Source organism: Marmota monax, unplaced genomic scaffold (genome assembly GCF_021218885.2).
Source record: "Marmota monax isolate L192 unplaced genomic scaffold, Marmota_monax_Labrador192_F-V1.1 WCK01_AAM20220418_F8-fsc00153, whole genome shotgun sequence".
In the NCBI taxonomy this organism is placed as follows: domain Eukaryota; kingdom Metazoa; phylum Chordata; class Mammalia; order Rodentia; family Sciuridae; genus Marmota; species Marmota monax.
Window position 1 is genome coordinate 1,845,183 of NW_026692146.1, and position 25,633 is coordinate 1,870,815.

The 25,633-nt window shown below is 43.6% G+C and overlaps 1 protein-coding gene across 2 annotated transcripts in view; it reads left to right on the forward strand.

The window, feature by feature from the left end:
* The window catches only part of Cnih3 (cornichon family AMPA receptor auxiliary protein 3), a 112,238-nt gene extending 86,831 nt beyond the window's left edge, over nt 1–25,407 (forward strand). For both annotated transcript variants that reach the window (XM_058571786.1, XM_058571778.1), the window contains exons 4-6: nt 14,965–15,077; nt 19,997–20,140; nt 24,065–25,407. In XM_058571786.1, coding sequence (XP_058427769.1) covers nt 14,965–15,077; nt 19,997–20,140; nt 24,065–24,092 — 285 coding nt within the window. In that variant the 3' untranslated portion in view covers nt 24,093–25,407. The remainder of the gene's footprint in view (nt 1–14,964; nt 15,078–19,996; nt 20,141–24,064) is intronic.
* The last annotated feature ends 226 nt before the right edge of the window (nt 25,408–25,633 follow it).

Sequence of the window (25,633 nt, forward strand, 5' to 3'; positions counted from 1 at the left end):
ACTTGGATGTTCAACCTACCTCCCCTGATCTGTTGTAAGGTCTTTAGGTCATGCTGGGCCTCCTGCCATATTTAAACCAGCGTGTTGAGTGCTCAGAGCTTGGAAAATTGAGTCAAATTCAACTGAATTTGCACTGATTGCTCTTTGCCCAAGCCCTTCATGACCAATAGTACATACCTCTAAGGGATCAACCAGGGCTGGGGCTACTGTTTGTGTATATGGGACATATTGATTCTAACTGAACCCAAACCTTGCTAACTTCATGTTGAATTAGTGCCATTTTTCAGTCTACTGAGATGACTATTATGGTTTTTCATAGAATGATTCTTGAGATATTGGTAGCTATTTTTGTGTGGGGAATGACCCGTTTATTTGATGACTCAACAAAAAACTTGCACTATATGTCAGCTGCTGTTCTAGGCATTGAGGGTAAAGTCATGAACAGAAAAGCTGCCCTTGTGGAACATTCTGGTGTGGAAAATAGGCAATAAATAAGTAAACAAATACATGCTTAGTATACTTCAGATAATGACAAGTACTGTGTGAAAATTAAAGCAAGTAAGGAGGGAGACACTATTAGATGGACAGAGAAGGCTCATCTTTGGAGGTGACCTTGAGTGGATTTTTGAATGTTAAGGTACTGGCCATGTAAATGTATGGAGATGGGTTCTTAGTCAGAGGCAATAGCATGAGCTAAGGTCCTGAGGTGGGAACAAACCTACTCGATCTGAGGAGCGAATGTGTGTCTGGAGTGGAGTGAGGTGTGGGGTCAGAATGGCCCAGAGGCCAGATCATGAATATCCTTAAAGGGCATTAAAAGGAGTTGGCTTTTATTCTAGGAGCAATGGGAAGATATTGCAGGGTTGAACAGAAAAGTGACATGATCCATTTATCTTTCAAAAAGATCACTTTGGTTACTGGGTGAAAATAGATCAGGGGTGGATACAGCAATAGAAGGAGATTGTGCTGGTTCCACCGCGAAGTGATAGAATCTGGAACTGGGTACAGGAGAAGGAGAAAGAGGTGACACTTTATGACAAAGTGACAGTTCCCTCCTCACATGGAAAACCTGTTCTTAAATTTGGGGGCAGAGGGTTTTTGTTAAGCCTCTAGTGATTTGCCATAGTGATTCTCCAGACTCAGAGACTTCTGTGATTCTGCTGGGGGAGATAAATTTTCCCATGGCTGCCTACCAGCTGTGCGCTTGCCTCTGGTTTTTTCCTACCCACAGTTTAGCTATTGCTTTTGACCCTTTGCTTGTCATTATGTGAGTGTAGCCTGCAGCATGTTCCGTTGTTCAGTGGTCAGTCCCCCCACCAGCCTGGGAATGCCTGGAACACATCAAGGTGATCACCTAATTCACCCTGGCACCTCTAGTGCCTGCCATAGTGTTTCACACTTCATTGAAGGCATTTAACACATTTTGTTGAATGAATAAATGAACATGATGTCAGTCCCTATGTAGATAGGACAATTTTATGGAAGAGGCCCACCCATAAAGACACAATAGACAAATGGAGCAGGCACACACTGGTACATAGTAGTGATCCAAGAGCTTTTTAAGTTAGGAGTTGTATTAGTTCACTTTTCATTACTTTAACAAAATATCCGAGGCAAGCTACTTTATAAAGAAAACAGGTTTATTTTTGCTACAGATTGTTTCTGGAGGCACAAGTTCTAAATAGCATGATGCAAGGTTCTGGTGAGCGCCCCTCATCTAAGTTACATAATGGTGGAAGGGAGCAAGTGTCTCTGTCAGTGTGGTCTCTCTCCTTCTAAAGCCACCAGGGTTCAAACATGGGAAAGCCACATAATGATCTAATCTAATCACTTCCAAAGATTCCATCTCTAACCACCATAGTCGGATTAAGTTTCTACCCTCTTAATACCATGAGCATAAGATTTTGGGGGACTAAACTCTTGCATGAGCTCAGGAGGACAAATCATCTTCAAACCATAACAGGGGTAGTTATTGCTGATACTCAAAATGACCAAGTTCCCCTAAACATCTGGCATTTCTGGGAATAGAATTTAGTCTGGAGTGGGAGGGAAAGAGGATTTTAAAAATTTGCAAGAACTGGAAAGAGATTGGAGAAGGAAAGGGAAGATACATTGGTTGATTTTCAAGGAGCTCAATTGCTACATTTTGCATAGTGTGTGGAATCTTTGAGCTAAAAAACGTTGTGGAGATTGTGTGGGTTAAATACCTCTTCTTACAGATAACAGTCATTATTCATGAAGTATTGCTATGTGTCAGATACTATTTTAAGTGCTTCACACAGGCTAAGGGATCCAATACTCCTAACACTCCTATGAAATAGATACTATTGTTCCCATTTTATAGTTGGAGAAACTGAGCCCACTGACATTAAATAATTTACTCAGGGTTCTGTATCTTAGGAGCCAGGGATAGAGCCCAAATCTCTTGTTCCTTAACTACTTTCTTCACTAAGATACTGCCACTCAAGCCCTTGCTGGCAGCAGAAAAAAATATAATACTATTTTGTGGTTTCCTCAAAATGTTAATTTGCTCATTCAACTCCTGGTAAAGCTTGGGGCGCACCAGCTAATACAAACCTTTAGATGGACTTGGACAAACACATTCGAGTATGCTCAGATTCAGAGAACTTGCTCTACCTGGGTCATAGGAGAGGGCCATACTTATCTGTCTTGTCTCTGCATTTAGGGCTGTGGATCAGGGAGGTCAACAAATCGTCCACTTCCCTGTCTATGTACCAGTGAGTACACAATAGGTACTAATTGATGATGATGGTGACAGTTTGCACTTCTTGGCTCATTCAGTTCATCCTCTTATTTGTTTTGAGCAAAAATTTTTTTCCCAACCTGCTGAATGTAACAGGTAATTAACACCACTTAATAGCTGTTAAGTGGGATGATCATCTGTTTTTATCCTGGAAAAGGCTCTCCTTTGGAAGCTAATGGTGCTGCTGAAGACCCAGGCTGATACTTGGATCCCTCTATTAAGGAGTATTGTGTGGAGCAGTGAGATAAAACCGGTTCTCAGAAAACAGCAGTTCAGTAAAGGTGGTGGTGCAGGCCTATAATCCCAGCAGCACTCTGGAGGCTGAAGCAGTAGGATCCCAAGTTCAAGGTCAACCTCAGCAATTTAGTGAGACCCTCAGCAACCTAGGGAGACCCTGCCTCAAAATAAAAAATAAAAAATGCTGAGGATGTAGTTGTTGGAAATCCCGGGGTGCTGCAAGAAATTGAACAATGTGCTCAGAAGTGGGTGGGCAAGGCAGACTTGATTTCTGCTAGAAGGGCGTGCTCTAGAACCTGCCCAGCAAGGGTGCCTGGGTGGGCAGTTGTCCTACTTTTATCCTGAATGCAGTGCTCCCCTGGCCCTGATAGGAGGAGCTCAGGCTTACAATCTATGCAATTAGCTAATTTTAGTTAAAATGGCTACAATTGGATCTAACGTCCCAATTAAGGCTAAATACTATATTCTGAAAATGGACCACTGAACTTTCTAGTTCTCACATGGTTCAGTGGTAAAGTGCCCCTGGGTTCCATCTCCAGTACCAATAAAAGGAAGGAAGGAAGGAAGGAAGGAAGGAAGGAAAGAAGGAAGGAAGGAAGGAAGGGGTAAACAGCAGGTTCTTCTTACATAAGAGGCTGGCAACAGAAGGCTCACATGGAAAACACAAGACTAGGAGGGCAACAAATTAAGAAGGTGTGGCCTCGGGCCACCATGGGTGGGATAGTTGGGGGAGGGTAGCACTAGCAGCTGTTCTTCAATTCCCTAGTGATCTGTGGGTGGGGGGAGCCCAATATCTAGACATTGTCCTCGACTCCGTGCTAAGTAACCAAAGGCAGAGGAGGACTTGTTTCTGCCCTTGGCTTCCTTCCTGTCACCAGGGTCATCCTGGTTAGGTGACATCATCAGGATGTTCTCTGGAAGTCACCCTGGTTTTAAAAGAGCCTGGTGTTGAGAGGTTTCCAGTCTCCATGTCATTTCTGTGGAAGATTAGTAAGGGACAGACCAAGGGATGGAAAGACGAGTTTCTTCAGGACATTAAGAAAAAAGTGACTGTCTCATACCCTCAATGAAAGGACGACACGGAGTGGCCATTGGGAGTGCCCCTTTGTGTACACATCTTGCCTTCCGTAAGACAACTCGTCCTGAGAGCCTCACTCAGAGAGGCCTGCTCCTCCAAGGAGCCCTCCTCCCTTGCCTCAGTCCCGGTCAGAGGTTTCTACTCTCCTTTCCTCTTGCACAGTGTTGCTGAAGGGCCACCTGTTTGTCCTTGGCTCTCTGTTGTTGTTTATAGACCCTGTTGGCACATGCTTTATCCACACTGCAATCCTCCCTAGCTGGACTCCTTTGAATTCACTACCTGGTAAGTGCTTATCATAAATATTTCCTGAATGGGTTCATAAGTGGGGCTCTTTACCACTGGAACGAGGCTTGTTAAGCCCTTAACCCCGTTGCCCTCTGCGTTCTGGAACATTTCCTCTCTGGTTAGGTCTCTCCAATAGTCTGAACCCTTGCCTCATCAACCCCTCTATTCTGAACATGATTCCTACTCCCATTATCCCTGGCTTAAAGAAAAGAAGAAAAGGAGTGGGTAGCTACAAGTGTTAACTTCAGCTGTCTCTCAATTGCCAGCAAGTTGTAGGAGAATTTTGTCCCTTTAAAAATGTGGCATTATTTGAGAGAGTGCTTTAATTCTCTTCTCCTCCCTGAGTGGGCTTTTAGGTAGTTCAGTGATTTAACAAGTGTGTGAGGAAACTGGCAGAGAGGCTTTTGAAATTCAAGTGACTTTTGTTGGTGCATGAAAATAATTATAAAAGGCAGGCTGAGAGGAGTAGGCAGGGTGAGGCCAGCACCCAAAGGTTTGGTCCTAAAAGGAACCAGTCACCTGTCAGATCTAGACAGTGTTCATTGAGACACCAGGAAGACCAAAGTCAGTGGAGGGAGCTTGAGGAGGGTGAAGGGAGAGGTGGCCTGTGGAGAATTGGCAGAATAAACTGAAGGGGGGGGGAATTCTGGAGGTAGAAGATGCCACAGAGCTTTACCTTTAACCCTGGAAGACGCCAAAGCTAACCTTCCAAGACTAAAGACCCCTGGCCCCAAGGAGCCTCCTGGGTGTCCTCCCACATAATGATGGTGGGGAGAATATGGAAACGGCTTCAATGACCATTGATTGTAAATGCTCTCCACCTAGACTCAAGTCCCCCCAAGCAGTGATATGCAGGGCTCCAAGTGCACAGGTCTGTCACAATGCAGGAGTTGGCACATAACCCTGCTGGAGAGTTGGGGATGAGACCTGGGACCCAACGTCTTCAAAAAGGACGTGTTTGATTGGTTTATTTCTCAAACCTTTGGTCTATAATCTCTGTTTCAATTTTTTTTTTAACCAAATCACCTGGAAGATTATTGGCTTCTCTTGAAGACTGGCCTGATCCCCTAGAATCAGCTACGTTGGTGTCCTTATAACCATGGATGGTCAAGGTCAAAGCAATATTTGGTTCAGACATTTAAGAGAGCTGCTGACTCTGAGCCACATCTAAGTTTTGGTTGTACATAAAATTGGCAGGTGTCATATTAGTTTTATGGAGACTTTAAAAATGATAATTCTAGATTGAGTGATTCTGTGCTAAATTGCTTATGTATCAGAGTCATTGGCTTACCACTTACAATATTTGATAAATGTTGGTGCAAAATTCCAGGAGGTCAAAAAATTTAGCATGCCAGCACGTTGAAATAGGGAACATTCAAGTCACCCCAAGCCTGGGTTCTGGCTGAGGTTTTCCTGCTTTGTGCCCTTTGTGTCCCATGAGATTGGCATGCTGGTCTCTTATGTGGTAGGGCCAAAGGGGCTGGGCTGTCCTTCCTGAAGGGCCAGAAGCCCATAGTAAAGCATCCTGTGGCAGTCTTCACCTGGAGTAATTCAACAGAAAGTAGCCTCCTTGGAGTAACTCAGAAGGCCTCAGACTGAGGTTTCCTGACATGTTCAGATATACTTTTTTGTAGTCTTATTGTTTAGTAAAATCATAGTTTCCCAGGCCTTCCTTTTCCTCTCTGTGTTAGTCAGCTTTCTGTCACTATACTACAACACCTGAGATAATCAGCTGATAGAGAGGAAAGGTTTATTTTGGCCCACAGTTTTGGAGGTTCCAGTCCATGCTTGATTGGCCCTATTGCTTTGTACCTGTGACAAGACAGGACATCATGGAAGGAGTACGTGACAGAGAAAAATGGCTCACCTCATCTCCAGGAAGCAAAAACAAGATTGAAGAAGTGGCTGGAAGTCCCACAATTCCCTTCAAGGGCTCACCCTCAGTGACCTAAAGACCTCCCACTAGGCCCCACCTCTTAAAGGTCCCACCCCCTCCCAGTATAGCACCTGGGGACCAAGCCTTTTAAGACATGGGCCTCTAGGGGACATTCAAGATCCAAACTACAGCACCCTTCTTCCTGCTGTCCCCTCACTCTGAGGCAAATTGACCAGGGGCTGACTGTATGCCGGTGGACATTACTGTGCATTGGAGAACAAACAGAGACTACATCTGCTGGCTGCACATTTATGAGAAAATTGTCTTCATCCCCTTCATCTTGCTGGTCCCAGGAGGGAGCCTCTGTTTTAAGGTCAGCTTAGTGTGTGGGCTTGGGAGTCCAATAAAAGAAACATTATCCTTCCCTTTTTCTTCATGCTCGCTGGTGACACACAGGGGACTGGATTACTGTTGTTGAAAGTAGGCAAGGATTGGGGTGTTGTGGGCTGGCAGGAAGTCTGCTGAGCAGCCCTGGTTTCTCTTTCCAGTGGGGATGCTGAAAGTTGTGTCAGTCCAAGAGGAACAGAGGAGACTAGATCAAGAACTAGGAAGCCAGGGGCTGGGGCTGTGGCTCAGAGGTAGAGCGCTCGCCTACCATGCGTGAGGCACTGGGTTTGATCCTCAGCACCACATAAAAATAAAATAAAGATATTGGATCAAAGTGTGAAATATGATATATCAAGAACTATGTAATGTTTTGAACAGCCAACAATAAAAAATTTAAAAAAAAAGAAAAAAAAATAAAGATATTGGAAGAAAAAAAAAAAGAACTGGGCAGGCAAGTTTGGCTCAGGGCCATTCCACTGACTTTCAGGGTAAGAAGGACGAGCTGTCTATCTCCCTGGGAATGACAATTCACTGGCATATGATTATTCACAATAGTAACACTTGTCACAGGAGTGGTTTCTTCTGTGCTCCATGCTCTCACCTTTGAGAACAACGTCATTCATAGTAGAGCCTGTGTCCCTCACTGGTAGGTGTGGCATTTTACAGATGAGGACAATATGGCTCAGCGTGGGTAACTGATCTCAATATCACACAGTCCCTCCTTATGTAACTGGCAGGGATTTACATAATGCTTTGAGAAATTGTGCTCATCATTTCAGCCCAGTGTGATTACAGCTGAAAAGCTTGTTGTCTGAGTTGAAAGGGTCCATTCAGAGATGGGCGGAGACCCAGCCTCAGAGCTTCCACTCTCTCCAAGCTAACCTCAGCCCCAGGATCTTCCCTGTGCAGCCTGTGGCTGTGGTGTTTATTGTATTTGGTACGAGATATGCTTAGGTCCTCAGAAATCCTGTCTTCCTAGGGATGCTGGCCTCCTCCCGAAGGAGTCCCCTTTCTCTCCCAGGATGCATCATTCCTTTGCTTCAATTTCACTAAGAAGAATCTCTTCCTATTATTGATGCCCCTCTATCCCATAGCACTGAAAATAAGACTGAAGTTATCATATCATTATATTATTCTCCCACAGTATATAAAGGTTGCCCATCAGTTGCAAATTATTCATGGGATAAAGGAGGAGCCGGGCGCAGTGGTGCATGCCTGTAATCCCAGCAGCTCAGGAGGCTGAGGCAGGAAGGGTCACAAGTTCAAAGCCAGCCTCAGCAACTTAGCAAGGCCCTAAGCAACTTATGGAGACCCCATCTCTAAATAAAATATTTTAAAAAGGGCTCAGGGTGTGAAGCAGTGGTTAAGCAACCCTGGGTTCTATCCCCAGTACCAAAAGTGGGGTGGGGAGTAAATGATTGGATAGGTTACCAGACCCAGGTTTGGGGCTTCATTCCATTGGAAAAACAATGTCCCAGAGACAAGTGCTGGGGAGAAAGAAAGGCCTTATTCTGTGGCCAAAGAATGGAGGAGAATTAGCTTCACTCACAATCAACTTCTTAACTCCGGTATAGGATGGGAATAATGAGGGAGAGAAGCAGCTTAATAAATGTGAGGAATATTTGTGTCTATTTTAGAAATAGGTGTGTATCTTCCAGGAACTTGGGTGCCATCTCTTTTCACTCCTTTTGTGGTCTAGTGTTTCTGGTCCTGGAAGCTGATGGGTGTTGTTAGTTTTGAAAGGGCAAAGGGAGAAAGAGATTAGGGAAGTCTAGGGCAAGTTAACCTTATATTATAGTTTTAGACAAAACATTTCTCAAGTGTTGGACAGGTCTATAAGCAGAACTTAGTAGAATATGACCCTAAGGTCAAGGCAACATAGGGGACAGACACAAGATGAAGACAGAGATGCTAAGTATTTTCATCTGTACCCATTGGACATCTATAGGCCCAAGAGAAGAGTCAGTATTTCAGCAGAAGCAGCCTTCAGGTCCCTGAAGAGTAACCTAGGCAACCGTTATCATCATATCCTACACATCAGAGGTCTTATCTACAGCAACGCTAGTGAGAAACTAATAATGTATCATTCAGCTGTGTGACCTCCAAAATTAGTGATTTTGAAAAATCTCTAATTATGAAAAAGTCTTATGAAAAAGTCAATTAAGAGCCAGCTAAGCTAGAGTGTTTATTTAGGTTTTTCCTTGGTAACAGATACATGAATGAATGAGAAGTTCATAACCAGAAATAAAAATATTTTGAACATAAATAAAATCAGTTTGAATTCCTTGTTAAAAATGAATTTTAAAAGTTCTTGGAAAATCAAGGTTGTGGATGAAGGCTCAGAGCTGAGCTAGCATGGCAGATACAAGGGAAAGGAGGTGGCTGCTAAGTTGAACAGAGGTAGCAGGGGTATAGGGATAGGCACCTGCTAGAAGTGGGCAGCAGGGGGCAATAGAAAAAACAAAAGGGAGTATAGACCGAGGAGAGGGATAGTTGGGTCAAATGGTGGTTCCATTCCTAATTTTCCAAGAAATCTCCATACTGCTTCTCCATATTGGCTGCACCAATTTGCAGTCCCACCAGCAGTGTATGAGTGTACCTTTTCCCCCACATCCTCACCAACACTTATCGTTGTTTTTCTTCATAATAGCTGCCATTCTGACTGGAGTGAGATGAAATCTTAGAGTGATTTTGATCTGCATTTCTCTAATTGCTAGAGATGATGAACATTTTTTCATATATTTGTTGATTGATTGTATATTATCAGCTGAGAAGTGTCTGTTCAGGTCCTTGGCCCATTTATTGATTGGGTTATTTGTTTTTTATTTTTTTTGATGTTTAACTTTTTGAGTTCTTGATATACCCTAGAGATTAGTGCTCTATCTGATGTGTGAGGGGTAAAAATTTGCTCCCAAGACATAGGCTCTCTATTCACCTCACCAGATTAAAAACAGCATGCTACAGAGACACAGCCACATCAATGTTTATAGCAGTGCAATTCACAATAACTAAACTGTGGAACCAATCTAGATGCCCTTCAATAGATGAACAGATTAAAAAAATGTGGCATATATACACAATGGAATATTTTTCAGCAATAAAAGAGAATTAAAATCATGGCATTTTTAGGTAAATGGATGGAGTTAGAGAAGATAATGCTAAATGAAGTTAGCCATCCCAAATAACCAAATGTTGAATATTTTCTTTGATATAAGGAGGCTGATTCATAGTGGGATAGGGAGCAGGAGCATGGGAGGAATAGATGAACTCTAGATAGGGCAGAGGGGTTAGAGGGGAAAGGAGGGAGCATGGGGTGATTAATGATGGTGGAATGTGATGATCATTACTATCCAAAGTACATGTATGAAGACACAAACTGGTGTGAATATACTTTGTATACAACCAGAGATATGAAAAAGTGTAATAAGAATTGTAACACATTCTGCTGTCATATATTTAAAAAAAAAGGAAGAAAGAAAAAGGGAGGAACAATGCCAGTGGCTGTGAAGAAGCAATGACCAGATTTGAAAATGGACTCAGGTGGAGACTAATAGGAAAGATGGTTTTTAATGAAATTGGAAATTTAGGCCATGACGTTTGCAGCTCCTGGGAGGAGTGCGAGAATCCAGCACAAAGCTGGTGGGGAGTTTCCCTGTGGAAATGTTGGCTGGCAAATGGAAATTGACTACTAGAATCTGGGCGGGTGGCCTGGAACAGTGGAACAGAATTTGCATTGATCCAATTCTTACCTGGTATCAGGCCTGGCCCACAAGCCGTAAAATAAGTGGCCCTTTAGGTGGCATCTGAAGGAGCTCCTCAGGCCAGTGACTTCTGTCTGTTTCTCATTCCCATTGTTTCTCTTCTAGACAGCTGACCTCCAGTTTTCACACACAATTAGGTTCTACTCATCCTTTCCAACGTCCCTTGATTCTGCCTTGATTATAAAACATCTTCCATGATCCCCTTGGAATGAATCGCAGTCTTTTCAGCAATCCCACAATACCTATATGGAGGCCACTTATTTAGTATTTTTGACTACAGAAAGCAGGGCATAGCATGACACAGGGATTCCATGGCCTGCATGAAACGTTTTCTCCTTTACCATTTGGTAAATGAAAGAGAGAGATTGGCACCATTCAACCATTTCTCTTATGAAAAAAACAATGTATTCCAGTGCTGAGGAATGATGCAGGGTCATGGGGCTGTGGTCAGTGATTCAATCAACCTCTCTCTGTTGCCTGGTAGATTTAGGTAGGCAACTCTTAGACTTGAGAGGGGCTGCCCAGTCTAACTGCCCACACAAATGAATAAGCATTGTGTCTGCCTGGTGGCAGTGACAGGGAAGTGTGTCACACCAGCCTTGATGCTTGTTAAAGAAAAGGCTGGATGGACGGTCAGGAGGAGGACAAAGAAAGAAGAACACAACTGCTTTCCCCATTGATTCCTCCTTCTGGAGCTTACTGAGTGTATCAGACAAGATAGACTCAATTATGCCATGGTAAGAAACAATACTCAACTCAATAGCTTAAAACAACAAGTTTCTCTCTCATGTTCCAAGTCTATCACAAGTTGCCTGGGGGCCTTTCTCCTACTTAATGGTTTCAAGATGATGAAGTGTCCACCATGCTAAATGCTTTTGACTATGTCAGAGTGGAAAGAAAGAGGCTCTGGAGCATTTTGTAGGGGTCATTAAATCCTCTAGCCTTCTCATCACTTCTGCTCAAAGTCCAGAGGCCCCACCTAACAACCAGGGGCTGGGAATTGCCTTCTTTTTTTTTTTTTTTTTTTTACAGAAACATGTACTGTTTTATTCAAGCAGCATTTAATTCTTAAATCTAATAACTATTGTGGCATTTACAAGCTATTGATTTATCAAAGAAGCAATTTTTTTCTCCTTAAAACTTGACAAACTCAATTTTAACTTTTAAAATGAAATATTAATTTTGAAGACAATCAATGTGGATTCCATTGATCTAGCTAACAGTTTTTTTTTAATTTTCTAGCTTTATTTTTATGGCTAATAAAACATTAATTTATGTACTTGTGACACTAATTTATGACACAAACTCACCATTTCCCCACCACTCATTTGACAAAATCATTTATATAAGGACACAGTTTCAAAATAAAGGAATGTATTATCTTCTGTGAAGCCTTCCTTCACCTCAAAGCAGTACAATTCTCATTCTTTTTTTTTATTGGTTGTTCAAAACATTACAAAGCTCTTGACATATCATATTTCATACATTTGATTCAAGTGGGTTTTGAACTCCCAATTTTACCCCAAATACAGATTGCAGGAATTGCCTTCTTTCTATGCTCTGAATGCTGGGAGTGAGTGGCAGGTACAGCGACAGCCATGATTCAAGTCTTGTGCGAGTGGCCTGGCTGATTTCCATTTGGTCTAGAAGGAATAAGTTCCCTACATTGTTCACTTGATTATGACAAGGAATGCCTAGGGACATAGGAAAGACAAAGTATGTGTATGTTAAGGACATAGTCACTCCTAGAAGTGTCCCTAGATTAATGAGAGGTACCTGTCCCACTTGTGAGGATCCTGTACAGAGTTCCAGATGGTGGAAGGCAATTGGGAGAGGCCATGCAGAATAGGATAATTTTTACGCATTTCCCCCCCCCTCCCCAGCCCTCAAAAGACTGGAGAACTCTGAGACCAGCTGGCCTCTATTAAGTAGTTTTCCTCTCCATAGGGACAGTGACGAATCCTCCCTGCTTTGAAGGTTGCTACTTGCACTATAAATCAAGCCCTGGAGAGAGAAGCAACGGCGGTGATTAATAGTGGAGCCTGAAATCCAAACTGTAATCAGTCAGAGATTTGTCATTGGCATTGAGTTGGAGATGGAGCTATAATGGATGATTTGGACCCAGGGTGGCTGTCTCTAAATGTGTTAATTACCTTGGTATAAGTGGTTGAAAGTGATGATTAAAAAATGTAGAGGTAGGCATAGCAGAACTCACGGCCACTATCCACCCCTTCTGCCCTGTGCTGATACATTCAAAGGAGAAATCCAGCGGCAGGGTGGTGCCCTGGCCCAGTGCAGATGGAGTTGGTAAGCCCAGCTTTGAGGTCCTCCAGGAGAAATGACAGAGACCTCCCTCTAGGTGGCTGAGACTCATAGGGGCAGACTATGCCTGGTTTACCCACCAAGGGTAACCAACCTCTGGAATGATGGCTCTTATGCTTTGATTCCAAGATTACTGTCTGGCAAATCTAAGGAAGATGCAAATCTAAGCAAATGCAATTCATTCTATATCAGACTTTGAAAATAAAGAAGATGCCTTTAGTTACAAAATGCATTTCTTACACGTGTGCCCGTGCATGTGTTTATTTTTAATGTGTGCATATGTGTTTCTCCCTCTGTATCTGCCATATGGGGCAGTTAGCTCATCTGCCTAAAATGAGAGGCCAAAGCCATGTTCTGTACCTACAATGGACAGTCCCCTGGCCCCAGAAGTCTTGGTTTGTGAACACAAGCTGCATTTCCACTGCCAGCTAACCTTTGGCAAATGCACACATTTAGTTAGTTCAGTTCATTTTATCAAATATTTGTAAAGTCTCTAAGTGTCAGGCATTGTGCAAAGCACTTTGCAAAAGGAGATAAGAAAAGTATAGACTTTGACCCAGTCAGCTTACAGAGAACTGTAGTATATCCATGCGCATTAGAAAGAGGAGGATAATGGCTCTATATGGATAGACTGTGGAAGGTTCCCCTAAGAGAGGGTCAGAAAGCATGTGGAGGGGCTTAGAGGTACAGGATAGGGTGAGCAGAACTTTGTTTTGAAAGTGGAATTTGAGTTGGGCCTTGAAGGACAGAAAGATATTGATAGGAAGACCAAAACATTCATAATGGACTAAATATAAGATGCTGAGGACCCCCCAACACACATAATATGGTACAGTTTTTCCTTGATATCTGTGGGGGGTTGGATATACGATCCCCTGTGAAGACCAAAATCCACAGATGCTCAAGTCCCTTATAGAAAATGGCATAGTATTTGTACATAACCTATGACATCCTCCCATAGACTTTAAATCATCTCTAGATTTGTCTGTATTAGATATTTGTAATATTGAATATAATGTAAATGCTAAGTAAATAGTTATTAGGGAATAGTGACAAGAAAAATTTACGTGTTTAATACGGAGGCAACATTTTTTTTCAAATATTTTCAGTCTTGGTTGGCTGAATCCATGGATATGGAGGACCAACTGTGTAATATATAATATAAATAACAATTTATATATTAGATATAATATCATGTAATTTATAGTCTCTGTATTATATAACATAAACATAATTTATATTATGATTTGTATTATATAAATAAATTACATATGTAAACAAAACAAATTGTAATATATAAATTTTTAATAAAAATTTTTATAAAAAATTTTATAAATATAACATTTTATATTTTATAAAATATAAAAATTATTTATATAAAATGTATATATTTATTTATATAAAATGTATGTTTATATTAAATGTGAATATATATATATATATACACACACACACACACACATACATATATATAAATTCTCCCCACATGTCTGGGTAAGATGATGTATTTTGCATAGCTGTAGACTTCCCCTTAATACTGTCCTAGACACCAAATTTCTCCCTTGCAATCACCCTTTAGCTTATAGCTTTCATTTCTGCTAAAATGTGAACACTCTTCAGAGGGTTCATAATTATTTTAAGCTCTTTTTACCCTGTGTGGCTGGATTGGGAGTGGGGGAGCTTCATCTTCCTGCTGGTGGCTCCCTCCATCTGGCCCTTCTTGGTCTGGGCTGGTTTCTCTTCCCTTGTCCCCAAGGTTGCACTATACCTGTTTATCACTGTTCCTTGATTTTTCTCTTGGGTTCTTATTTATCATCAAGCCAAATGCTATTTTTCAATTCTTTTTTCTGGGCCCTCCTGTATTTGAAAGAGATACTAGAAAAGGATGCACAGAGACTAGAAAAACAAGAACAAGGCAGTTAGAGGATCAGTAGGAGCCCTAGGACTTTTGTCCTTGTGGTCCTGCCTTGCTTCAGATATCACAGTGCTGGATCGCCAGCGCCATTCTGCAAAGGGGTCAGCGACTCACAGGAGCAAGTGTAGAGGGCCTGAGTCCATTTGCAATTGAATGTAAAACATGGAGACTTCCCATAAAAATGGTGACCATCCTGGGGCCCTGACTCCAGGCTGCTACAGGAAGGGTCTGGTGTTACCAGAGCTTAGGGGGCAGTGTCGAGGCAGAATCACTTGCTGGAGGAATTGGATCAGCTTTTCCTCTCTCTGACCCAGGCCTGTGTCTCTGCTTCCTCTTCAGCTGGTGCTGCCAGAGTACTCCATCCACAGCCTCTTCTGCATCATGTTCCTGTGTGCCCAGGAGTGGCTTACCCTGGGGCTGAATGTCCCTCTACTGTTCTATCACTTCTGGAGGTAAGTCTGTCAGAGGCTGGCCCATCCTCCTCTTTTCTGCCCAAATAGCCTGCTCTCAAAATGACAGTGTCCCACGAATGGATCAGCCACTTAGTGCCATCCCTTCATCCCTTCCTTTGGGGGACTTTCTCTCCAAATCCCCTTTCCCAAACTGCTCTTAGGCAGCAAGACCATATAAGGGAAGGTCCTTTATATTGGCTCCATTGATCACAACCCAAGCTCTTATAGGTCAGTATTAAAAATGGCTTCAGTGTTCTTCACAATAGTAAAAAAAAAAAAAAAAAAAAAAAGGAAACAACCCACGTGCTCGTTGGCTGGTAAATGGATAAACAAACTGTGATATATCCATGCAATGGAATATAATTTGACAATAGAAAGAAATGAAGTATTGATAAATGCTACAACATGGATGAACCTTAAAGAAAATATAAATGGAAAAAAGCCAGGTACAAATGGGCACATATTATGATTCCATTTATATGAAAGGTCCAGAATACTCAAATCTATGGAGACAGAAAGCAAATTAGTGGCTTCCCAGGGCTGGATGGGAGCAGGAATGGGGAGTGATCACTAATGGGTTTAGAATTTTCTTTTTAGGATGATGAAAATGCTCTGAAATTAGTGGTAATGGTACACAACTCTCTAACACACTGTAACCCACTGACTTGTGCACTTTAAAAGGGTGAATTTTATGGTATGTAAGTCATATCTTAATACAAAAAGCACCTACCAGATGGGCTGAATTTTCTGGGACAGTTCTGATCTCACATATTCTTTTCCCTGCTAAAGCCATGTGTCAAATCATGTGATTTGGGCTTTTTTGTAAAATATAGCTACCATATGGATATAGGAAGCATGGATGAGAGAATTAAAAAGATGGAAGAGAATGTAATTGTGCAGATAAATTGCCCTCTGGACCTCTTGCTCCCAGAGCTCTGGATGCCCAAACCATCATTATTTGACCATGAAATACTTAATCTTCATTTAGTTTTTATTTAGTCACATCAGGAGCATTTCACTCTTTCATTTAGTAAATGTCCAGAACACATACTACCTGTTAGGCATTGTGGAGGATTCCAAGATGAGTTTAAAATATAACCCCTACTCTCAAGTTATATATCCTAGGGTAGAAGAAAATACATTCTTTCTCTTTCTGACTTTCTTTCTTTTTAAGATGTAGATGGACATGATTTATTTAATTTATTTATTTGTATTTGTATTTATTTTGATGCTGAGGATAGAACCCAATGCTTCTTGTTTGCTAGGCAAGCACTCTACCACTGAGCTACATCCCTAGCCTGAAAATATACTCTTAACAGACATATGATGAGTATCTATAGGAGCGTAGAGAAAGAAACACTTAAATTAGACTGAAGAGTGACACTGGAAAATCTGGAAAGCGTTTGCAAAGGTCCAGAAGTAAGAGAGCACTTGTGTGTTTGGGGAGCAGCATTTGCTTGGTGTGGTTGGATGTAGGGTTCTTCGAGGGGGTAAGAAGAGATGCAATTGACAAACAGGCTGGGAAGCTTATGTGGGGTACCTGAGAAGATTTGTTGAAAAGTTGGAGTTAATTTATTTTCTAAGAAAGGGAAAGTTAAAAGAGGCTTTGGTGGAGGAAAATGGTATTTCCTGATCTGAGTTTTAGGAGGGTAGCCCTGGTAAGAAGTGTAAAGAAGTAATGAGCTAAAAGGTGAAATATTGAGGATGAAAACTAATTTCAGGGTCATAGTGAAAATCCAGATGAAGAAGATCTGACCCTGGAAGTAGAAGTTGAAATCATGAGACAACAGGAGAACACCTGTGGGTAAACTGGGCAGAACTTGGCCGAAAATTGAATAAAAGAGTGGGGTGAGAGGGACCTTCTAAGCTGGGAGGCTGGGAGGCTGGGAGGATGATGGTGCCATTGATCAAACACAAAGAATAACAAATCAAAGGTTTAGGGAGGAAAGGAAAGTGACTTGGTTACATAGAGAAGTTGTACATTGTGTCGGTCAGCTTTCTGTTACTGTAACAAAATACCTGTATTTATCACCTTAGAAAGAAAAAAAGATTTATTTTGTCTCATAGTTTTGGGGGTTTCAGTTTGTACTTGATTGGTCCCATTGCCTTTGGGTTGTGGTGAGACAATACATCAGGGCAGGAACACTTAGTAGGGGAAGCTGCTCACCTTTTGGCAACTGGGAAAAGAGAGAAAGAGAGAGGAGGGGGAGGGAGAGAGAGAGAGAGAGAGAGAGAGAGAGAGAGAGAGAGAGAGAGAGAGAGAAGACTGGTATCCCATAATTCTCTTTGAGAGCACAACCCCAGTGACCTAAGATCTCCCACTCAGCCCCAACCTCTTAATGGTTCTATCACCTCCAATAATACCAAGTTGGGGGCCAAGCCTTCAATACATGGCTCTTTGGGGTTAAGTAAAAGCAATTTGTTAAAGAGAGAACACAGAACACAGAGAGTAGCCAAATAGAATAATTACAGTGTTGTAATGTAATTACACCTTTTACTACCTTTTACCTGGATCAATATCTGCAACAGCTGACTGAGGTGGGTTTAGTTTTCCCTGCATCACATAAGGGAACACAGAGACTCAACAGGGTGGGTCAGCTGCCCAGGGTCACTTACCCTGTGCCTGGCAGGACCATGGTTCCATCTCTCCATGGTGTGAATCTCAGTCCTCATCCTTGCTACCTCACATGTGGCCCAAGGGGCTGTCTCTTCTCCCCCTAAAGGAAGTTTATCCTGAGGTCCTTTAAGTTGGGAGCTGTCAATGGAGGGTATCAAAAGTGTGGTCATGGGGTGAGGATGTAGCTCATACATCACGTGCTTACCATGCTTGAGGCCCTGGGTTTGATCCCCAGCACCACCAAAGAGAAAAAAAATGTGATCAATGTATGAGACTTTGATTGTTGTACTATTCTTAGGGCTGGGACTGGTCTAAATGGAAGAAAATGGAAAGTACCAGTGCCCCTAGGCTCAGAATCTGTGCATCCAAAGAGGAAGAGTAACTGTAGTCTTGCCAGTAGGGACCTTGACTTATTTTTTTGGATCCCTGATAGGATCTAGCAATGAGATCCTATATACTATACACTGTTACTAACACAATTAGTAAGTGCCCAAACATGAAAGAAAAAAAAATAAAAAAAGAATGAGAATAAAGAATTCCTTAAAAACCAGAGTCTTTGCCGTATGTGGTGGTGCATACTTGTAATCCCAGGGACTTGGGAGGCTGAAGCAGGAGAATTGCAAGTTTGAGGACAGCCTCAGGAATTAGTGAGGCCCTAAGTGACTTAGTGAGACCCTGTCTCAAAATAAAAAATGAAATGGGCTAGGGATGTGGCTCAGGGGTAAAGCACCCCTGGGTTCAATCCTCAGTACCAAAACAAACGAGCAAAACATCAGAGTCTTTGAACACCTGGTTTTCCTTTTCCAACAGACCCAGGTCAGGGATGTTTCTCAGGCCATTAAAGTCCCTCTGCTCTCACTCTCAATTTGCTTCAGTACAAGTAGAGCTGTCTGCCACTGATTCGGTGCCCATTCTTTTTGCAGGTTATTTGCATACATCACTTCACACAATCATCACAACTGTCCTTTGAGGTGGGCAATTTCATCCCTGTTTTATAGATGAGAAGTTAAGGCCAAGACAGGTTAATGTCTGACCTAAGGAAGATCATTCTGGTGACCAGGAAACAGACCCTGGTTCTTTCCACCAAAACATTTGGTCACCCTGTCCCTCTGCCTCCACTTAACAAGGTCACCTGGGAACAAAGCCACAGTGAAAGCAAATAGGTTTTGAAATCTCCTCCCGGAAAGAGGAGAGGTGAGTGGCCCAGAGGGCTATGATCTGGCAGGTATCATTGAATCTGGCTTGTGATGTCCTCTCTGCATAATGTCGGTGACAGATCCCGTCAATGCAATTCTTTGAAGGGGAAGGAAAAGGGAACTGAGATGCCAGGTCTGCAGGTTGCTGTGTTATAGGGATGGTCTTCAGAACCACTAGGATGGGTCACCTGGTCCTTCCTCAGGATCGAGAACCACTGCCTGTCCCAGAACCTTGAAGGAGCCATGAATTCTCACTCCTGCCTCCTCCCAGGATTCCTTTTCCAGAGGGATGAAAAGCAGCCTGCTGGGTGAATTCAGCTGCCCTGTGTTCTTGGGCTGAAGAGGTGCAGCCAGTGTCCTGGTAGGGGCTAAAGGTCAGGTCCTGAGGGCAGCAATCCAGGGGGTGCTCTCCTCCCTGGCAGTGGCCACTGATGTGACACTTGTGTGGATTTGGGGCTTATGAAGCAGACAGCCTGCTGTGGTCTTTCTCTTCCACCCATAGCTCTTTTACTCTTCCAGCTTCCCCATGGATGGAGAATGTTCTTTCTGCTCTTCTGGGTCTTTCTATCAAGAAAAGAAGTACCTAAAAATTACTCTATATCTAAATGGGAATATGATGTCCCTCTTAGAGTTCTACCTCTGAGGGTTTGCATAGAGGGAAATACTTAATTCAAAATAGTTACTATTATTTGCTGTGCTGAGGATCAAATTCAGGACCTTGTTCACGCCAGGCAAGCTCTCTGCCACAGAGCTACATCCTCAGTTCCAAAGTAATGAACTTTAAGGCAGAATGTAGGTACAGTGGCACAGAGGCCTACCTTCACCACAGTTGCGTCTGTTCTGAAAGGAAGCTCTTCCTAGTACTCCCAGAGGACACCAGGAGACACATTTTTTTTCTTTCCATCAGAGCATCATTGTACATGGGAAAGTCACTCTGATCCTATTAGAAGATGGTGGCAGAGCCACATTTGAGTGGTGCCCGGCAGAAGGAAGAAGACTGGCAGGGATGACAGGAGGGAAGTCCTGGATCAGGAGGGCTTGACCCAGGTGATGTTGGAAGTCCCAGAGCCTCAGAGACAGTGATGCCATGTCCTCTTTCCCTGCAGGTATTTCCACTGTCCGGCAGATAGTTCAGAGCTGGCCTACGACCCGCCAGTGGTCATGAATGCAGACACCTTGAGCTACTGTCAGAAGGAGGCCTGGTGTAAGCTGGCCTTCTACCTCCTCTCGTTCTTCTACTACCTTTACTGGTGAGTTTCTGCCCCTCCAGGTGGATTTGACTCTTGCAAAAAATGGAAGGGGATTTTCCCAAGGGAATTTCTACCTCCTTTGGGGAGGCTGCCTCCAGGGGCTTGGCTGATGAGGGTGGGAGTAACGGTCAGTTGTGTCTGACTCTAGTTCAGGATCGAGGACTTCTGTATAAAGGAGTAAGAGGCGGAAGGTCCTGTACACATCCCTATGGCCACAGTTAAACACATTTTACCACCATCTTTCAGGAGATAGTTGGTGAATTGCCATTGGCCACGCCTTTCCAGAACACTGTCACTCCACCCATCAAGTTACCTGTGGCCCTAGGAGCACAGCCTCATCCCAAGACCCTTTTCCCCCAGCCTGTGTCTAAAGATTCTTGGGCACCATAAGAGCAACCCCCAGTGGCAGTCATGCTCTGCAATGTGGCACATTGGGTCATTAAATGCTTACGCTCACAATTTTCCCACATTATATAACACCACTCTGCTGACTTTGCAACTCCCTGTTGGGAATCTCACCTTCTCACCTCTTCACTCAGAATGTCCTAGCTAAGCAGGTAGCTATAAACAGACCATCTTATGGTTTGATACCCCAGAGTATCTTTTTTGGAAACATCTCCTTCCTGTTTCTCTTTGTGATTATCTTGGGGCCTCTCTCCTGTTACCTTGCCACCTCTTGTGGACCCCAGACATCCCAGTGCTGTTTCCAGACAGGGTGATAGTTGTATAGAGGAAAAGTGGGGATGTTAGACTCTATAGACACCTCTGGGTTTGGATTGGGCTGTGGTAGGCTGGGAAGCGACTGTGTTGTCCAGCATTTAAAAATGAACCAGGCTCTGAGCTAAGAGCTTTGTATGAGATAAATACTATCCTCGTATTAAAAAACGAGGAGATGGCTCTGAGAAGGTAGATAATTCTCCAAGGTTACAGCTAATAGCGTCACAGTGGGAAGTCTATTCCCAGGCTGATGCCAAACCTGAACTCTTAACTTACCGCCTGTTTTAGAGAAACACTAGACAAGTCTTTATCAATGATGGATGGGAAGTGCAGAGAGCATCCTTCTTAAAAATGCAAATTTCTGGACCTAGTTTTACAAGTCAGACTTTCAGAGGCCTAGATGTCTGCACTTTAAATGTGCCCCTGGTGTGGGGGGGTCAAATGCACACCTCAGGGTGAGCACTGCCCCTGGAGTGTCTGCTTTGTTGGCCTTCTCCCCCCTCTCTACCCCCCCTGCCTGCAGGCTCAGCTTCTTCCAGGATTCAGGGTTCCTCTAGAATTTTCTTCTTGAAGTTAAGAGTTGCTTCAGGCTCAAGGTTTCACTCCAATGGAGTTTCCTGCTTCAACTTGAAGGGAACCTAAGGGGTTTTAATGCCTCTGGTGATTTCTGAGATGCTCAGCAATTCACCCAAGTCTTTTTGGCTTCAAGTTTGAGCTTTTTAGCAACTCAGGCTGGTTCCTGTCATGGGGAAAAAGCTCTCATGGCCTGAGCGACTCCATACCTTGGTGGTTTCTTAGGTGACCTCCTTCTTAGGTCTTTTCTCTGGAATGTACCCAACCTTACTTTATTCATGGGGCTGCAGACCACTCTTCTGCAGAGTCATAGGCTGAGTGGCCTGACCCCAGAGACAGCTTTGTCCCTCTTTTAAATCAGCAGAACAAAGCTACTACTTCCCCTGCCTCCTGCCCCTGAGCTGGGATCCACCCTAGTCCCCGAGACTGAGGCAAGCCAAGTGCCCTCATTTCTGTTTTGTCGCAGTAAAGGCTGGAGTCTGAAGCATCTAAATCCCCAGACAGAAAGCAATGCTGCTCTGTGTCTGCTGGGCTGTGGGGGCGGGAGCGGGTGGCGCAGGATGCTGTTGGTGGCTTCCGGGCCTTTCAGTAGACGTGATCATTCTGTAACTGAGTATGTTCCTGACATTCTGCTTAACGATCTGTCTTTGAGTCCATCACTCCAGCTCCTTCATGTTAACTACTTGGTTTCCAAAATAAACTTATAAATAATGCCACCCTGCCCCACCAGGTCCCTGGGTGGTGGGCTGAGTGTGCCCATGTTTTTTTTGTGAAATCTGACCTCTTGGAGCTCTTCAGGCCTCTTGGAAGACCCTGTTTCTCCCACTTCAGGAGCTCCCAACCCAGATCCAGAGCTGGTAGAAGACACAGAACTGTCAGCCTGGGATGCTGTCAGAGGGACGAAAGGGCACATGTGTGCAGAGCTGCCTCTGAGCTCAGCACTGGGCTAGAATCTCATGTGAGTGCCCCTGAGGACCATGTGAAGGTGGGGTTGGCATTTTACAGTTTGAGATTCCTGAGCGCCCCCAGAGAAGAAACATGTCCAAAGAGGCTGCTCATAATTACCAGTTCATCTGGCTCCAGGGCCCAAGCTTGTTCCACTCCATGGTGCTAACAATATGGCTATATGGCATATAGCTATATGGCAATCCCTTCTCGGTTTATCTTGTGGGCCAGGAGATGTTTGTGGCTGTGCGAGATGGAGACGAGCTAATGCTAATAGTGGCTGGTGAGTTCAGTGTCACTCCATAGAAATAGTCAACACACTCAATAGAAAGAGCTTTTGAAACCCAGAGTATAATAGGGCCATATTATCTTCCTAAGCTGCAACATCCTCCTGCCCAGTTATTCTGGATGGTGGCTGCCTCTTTTCAGGTTTATTTCTCTCACTCTCTAATTACATTATTTATGGCTTACTTGTCCCTTGATAGCAGTGAACTTTTCTGTTTCGTTCACCTCTGTATCTGCAGTGCCCTGATCAGTGTCTAGCACATAGTTGGTGCTCATTAAAACCTTGTTGTTTGTTATTGCAACTTGGGTACATGTTTATTTGAGGCAGGGACGAGGGTTGCACATTCACCATTGTTTCCCTGCACTGAGAATGGGGCCTGGCATACAGTAGGCGCTCAATCACTATTGAATAAAAGGATGAGTGGAAGTGAATTAAAGACATCCACAAGGAGGCTCAGTGTCATAAGGGAAAAAGGACTAGACTTGGAGTTAGTGTCACTAGCCATATGGTTTGAGTGAGTCCCTCTAGCTCTAGCCCTGGCCAGCGGTGCTTTGTGAACATCAGGCCCATCATATTGTGGAAAATGGAGTGTGGGCTGCTCAGAAGAGCTCGTTTGTCCTCACAGCTGCAAAGGTTTAGAAAGGAACATTTTCATTTCTTTGCCTGGGTTTTGCTTCTTAGACTATCCTGTTTGCTTTCTGTAATGTGAAAAGGTGATTTTCTTTTTTGCCAAATATTCAAAAAGTGTTTTATTTTGGTGTGGATCATTCAGTAGCCTTGCAGAATTAACTTGAAGTTTCTTCTAAGAGCACAAGATGCATGCCCCTCCACTCTTGGTACTGTTGGAGCACCACCTTAGGAACCATGCTCATAACGTTTGGAGTTCATTAACACAGGAGGGATGGGGAGTTACCCAGTGTTGAATTCATATAGTTCATATGCCCGGTGGCGGTGGCTGGGAGCTGTGTTCACACACTGGTGCTGACAGTAGCGATGGTGATCTTTACTTGAGATCTGTGGTGCTAACATATTTTGCATCACCATCTGGGAGCCCCTGGACACAGCCATCATGTAAACATGTGACAGCAGCTGGTGGCATAAAGTATCTGCTATACCCCCTGCCTCCCCCAGCGACCTGCCCTGCAATTGCAGGAAAAGAAATAAGAACCATAATAGTCCTCCCGATGAGAATAATAATAGGTACTTATTGCAATCACATCTTTTATCCAAGGGACACAGTATGTTGTCCTAACAAATGCTCATTTCAGCATTATGGGAAGTCCAAGGGGCACAGTAGGGGGTAGACCAGATGCTCTAGTGACGGGAAGGATGGAGAAGCCGAGGGGACCAGTCTTTTGGAAGCTCCTGCTAACACCTGCTTGCCCTTTTCTTTTTGCATCCAGCATGATCTACACTTTAGTGAGCTCTTAACCTAAAGGCCACGCACATCATCAGAGACTGAGATGGGAGAGGTCAAGGCTGAGAAGTCCACTTCTGCTGGTGACTGGAGGAGAAACCAGAGTGGGGACACGTGAGAAAGAGACCCAGCAGGCAGTGATTGAACAGGAAGGAACTGAAACCACACAGCGGTGGGGGCCTGAGCTAACTGTGCGTGTCTGTCATTGTCCTGGGTGTCTCCGTCTTTGGCGTTCAAATCCCCGGCCCAGGTTGAGCAGCAGGGCACCTGGAAATAGGTGATGAAAAACTAAACTTCTCCTGAGAGATGGTGGCTGCTTCCTGAATCTACTTCATCGAATGGCAGCTTGCAAGTTCACATGGAGTTCCCGGATGGTGGGAATGAGGCCAGAAGGCTGCAGGCTGCCTGCTAAGGAACAAAGTGACCCAGAGTCAAGGCTGAGTCTACGAGGACAGGGGAACGATCGGAAGTCTCCAGGATGTCCTGGCCATGCCCAAGACTCTTGTTGTACATCTTCTCAATTGTTGCCACACCTCAATGGCAGGGGCTGGAAGTCTGCAGGGTTGGCCTTGGCCAGTAACCAGCCATGAGCCTGCCGACATGCCATTTTCATACCACGCTTAGTGAGAGTCTGAGCAGTAACTTTATGAATGGGGCTTGGGGCAGTCTATTGGCAATAAGTTATGTCCAGGGTCACAGGTTGAGCTATGGAGGGGGAATACGGGAGAAGTGGATTTTTAAAACATTTGTCACACGTTCAAGGTGTTAGTCCTTCACCATCCCAAGGTGGATTCTTCCGCTGCCACCAAAAACCATTGGAATCATTTAATGCGAATCAATTGGTCAACACTAGTTAAAGCTACCTTTTTGTAAAAAAAAAAAAAAAAAAAATCCCAAAGCAATTCCAAGCCCAGAAAATTCTGTCAAGTGGCTGCTCTGTACCGTGGGCATCCGGCAGCCAGGAAGTGAGACAACATAATTATAACTTAATTTTATGATGCTGCATCATTTGTACTGTTTAGTTCAACGTGAGGACATCAGCTTATTTAGAATTTTCCACTTGGCTTTCTCTCCATTTTTTTTTCCTGGTGGGAGGTATGCGGGGGTTGTAAATAATGACAAGGCTGAGATTTTTATGATGTTTAAATTGGGCACAATGATTTTGACCCTCTTCCCCAAATTTCCTTGCTTTTCTACTGTTTAACATACACAGGCTATTTATACTTGTACCCAGCTCCCGTCTGAAACCTGTGAGTCAGGTTTATGAATGGTGTTTGTGTAATGCGTTGTGTGCTATGTTTAAAATGCAGCGACAACTTGGGTGTCTCACCTCACTGACTCGTTCATTTCAACCCCATCATGGGCGGGGCTCGTCTCCATATGGTTGGCAAAGTGGTAGGTAGAAAAAGCACATTTTCAAAAAGACATTGTGCTTCTAAAAATTCTACAGAAAACAAAATTCAGGCTTCTGCTGGGAGGCTAATGGCTAAAAACTGGAGAATCGGAGGTGGAGTTTTGAAGAAGACTTCCCTTGGCCAATACTCTTCCTCCTGGC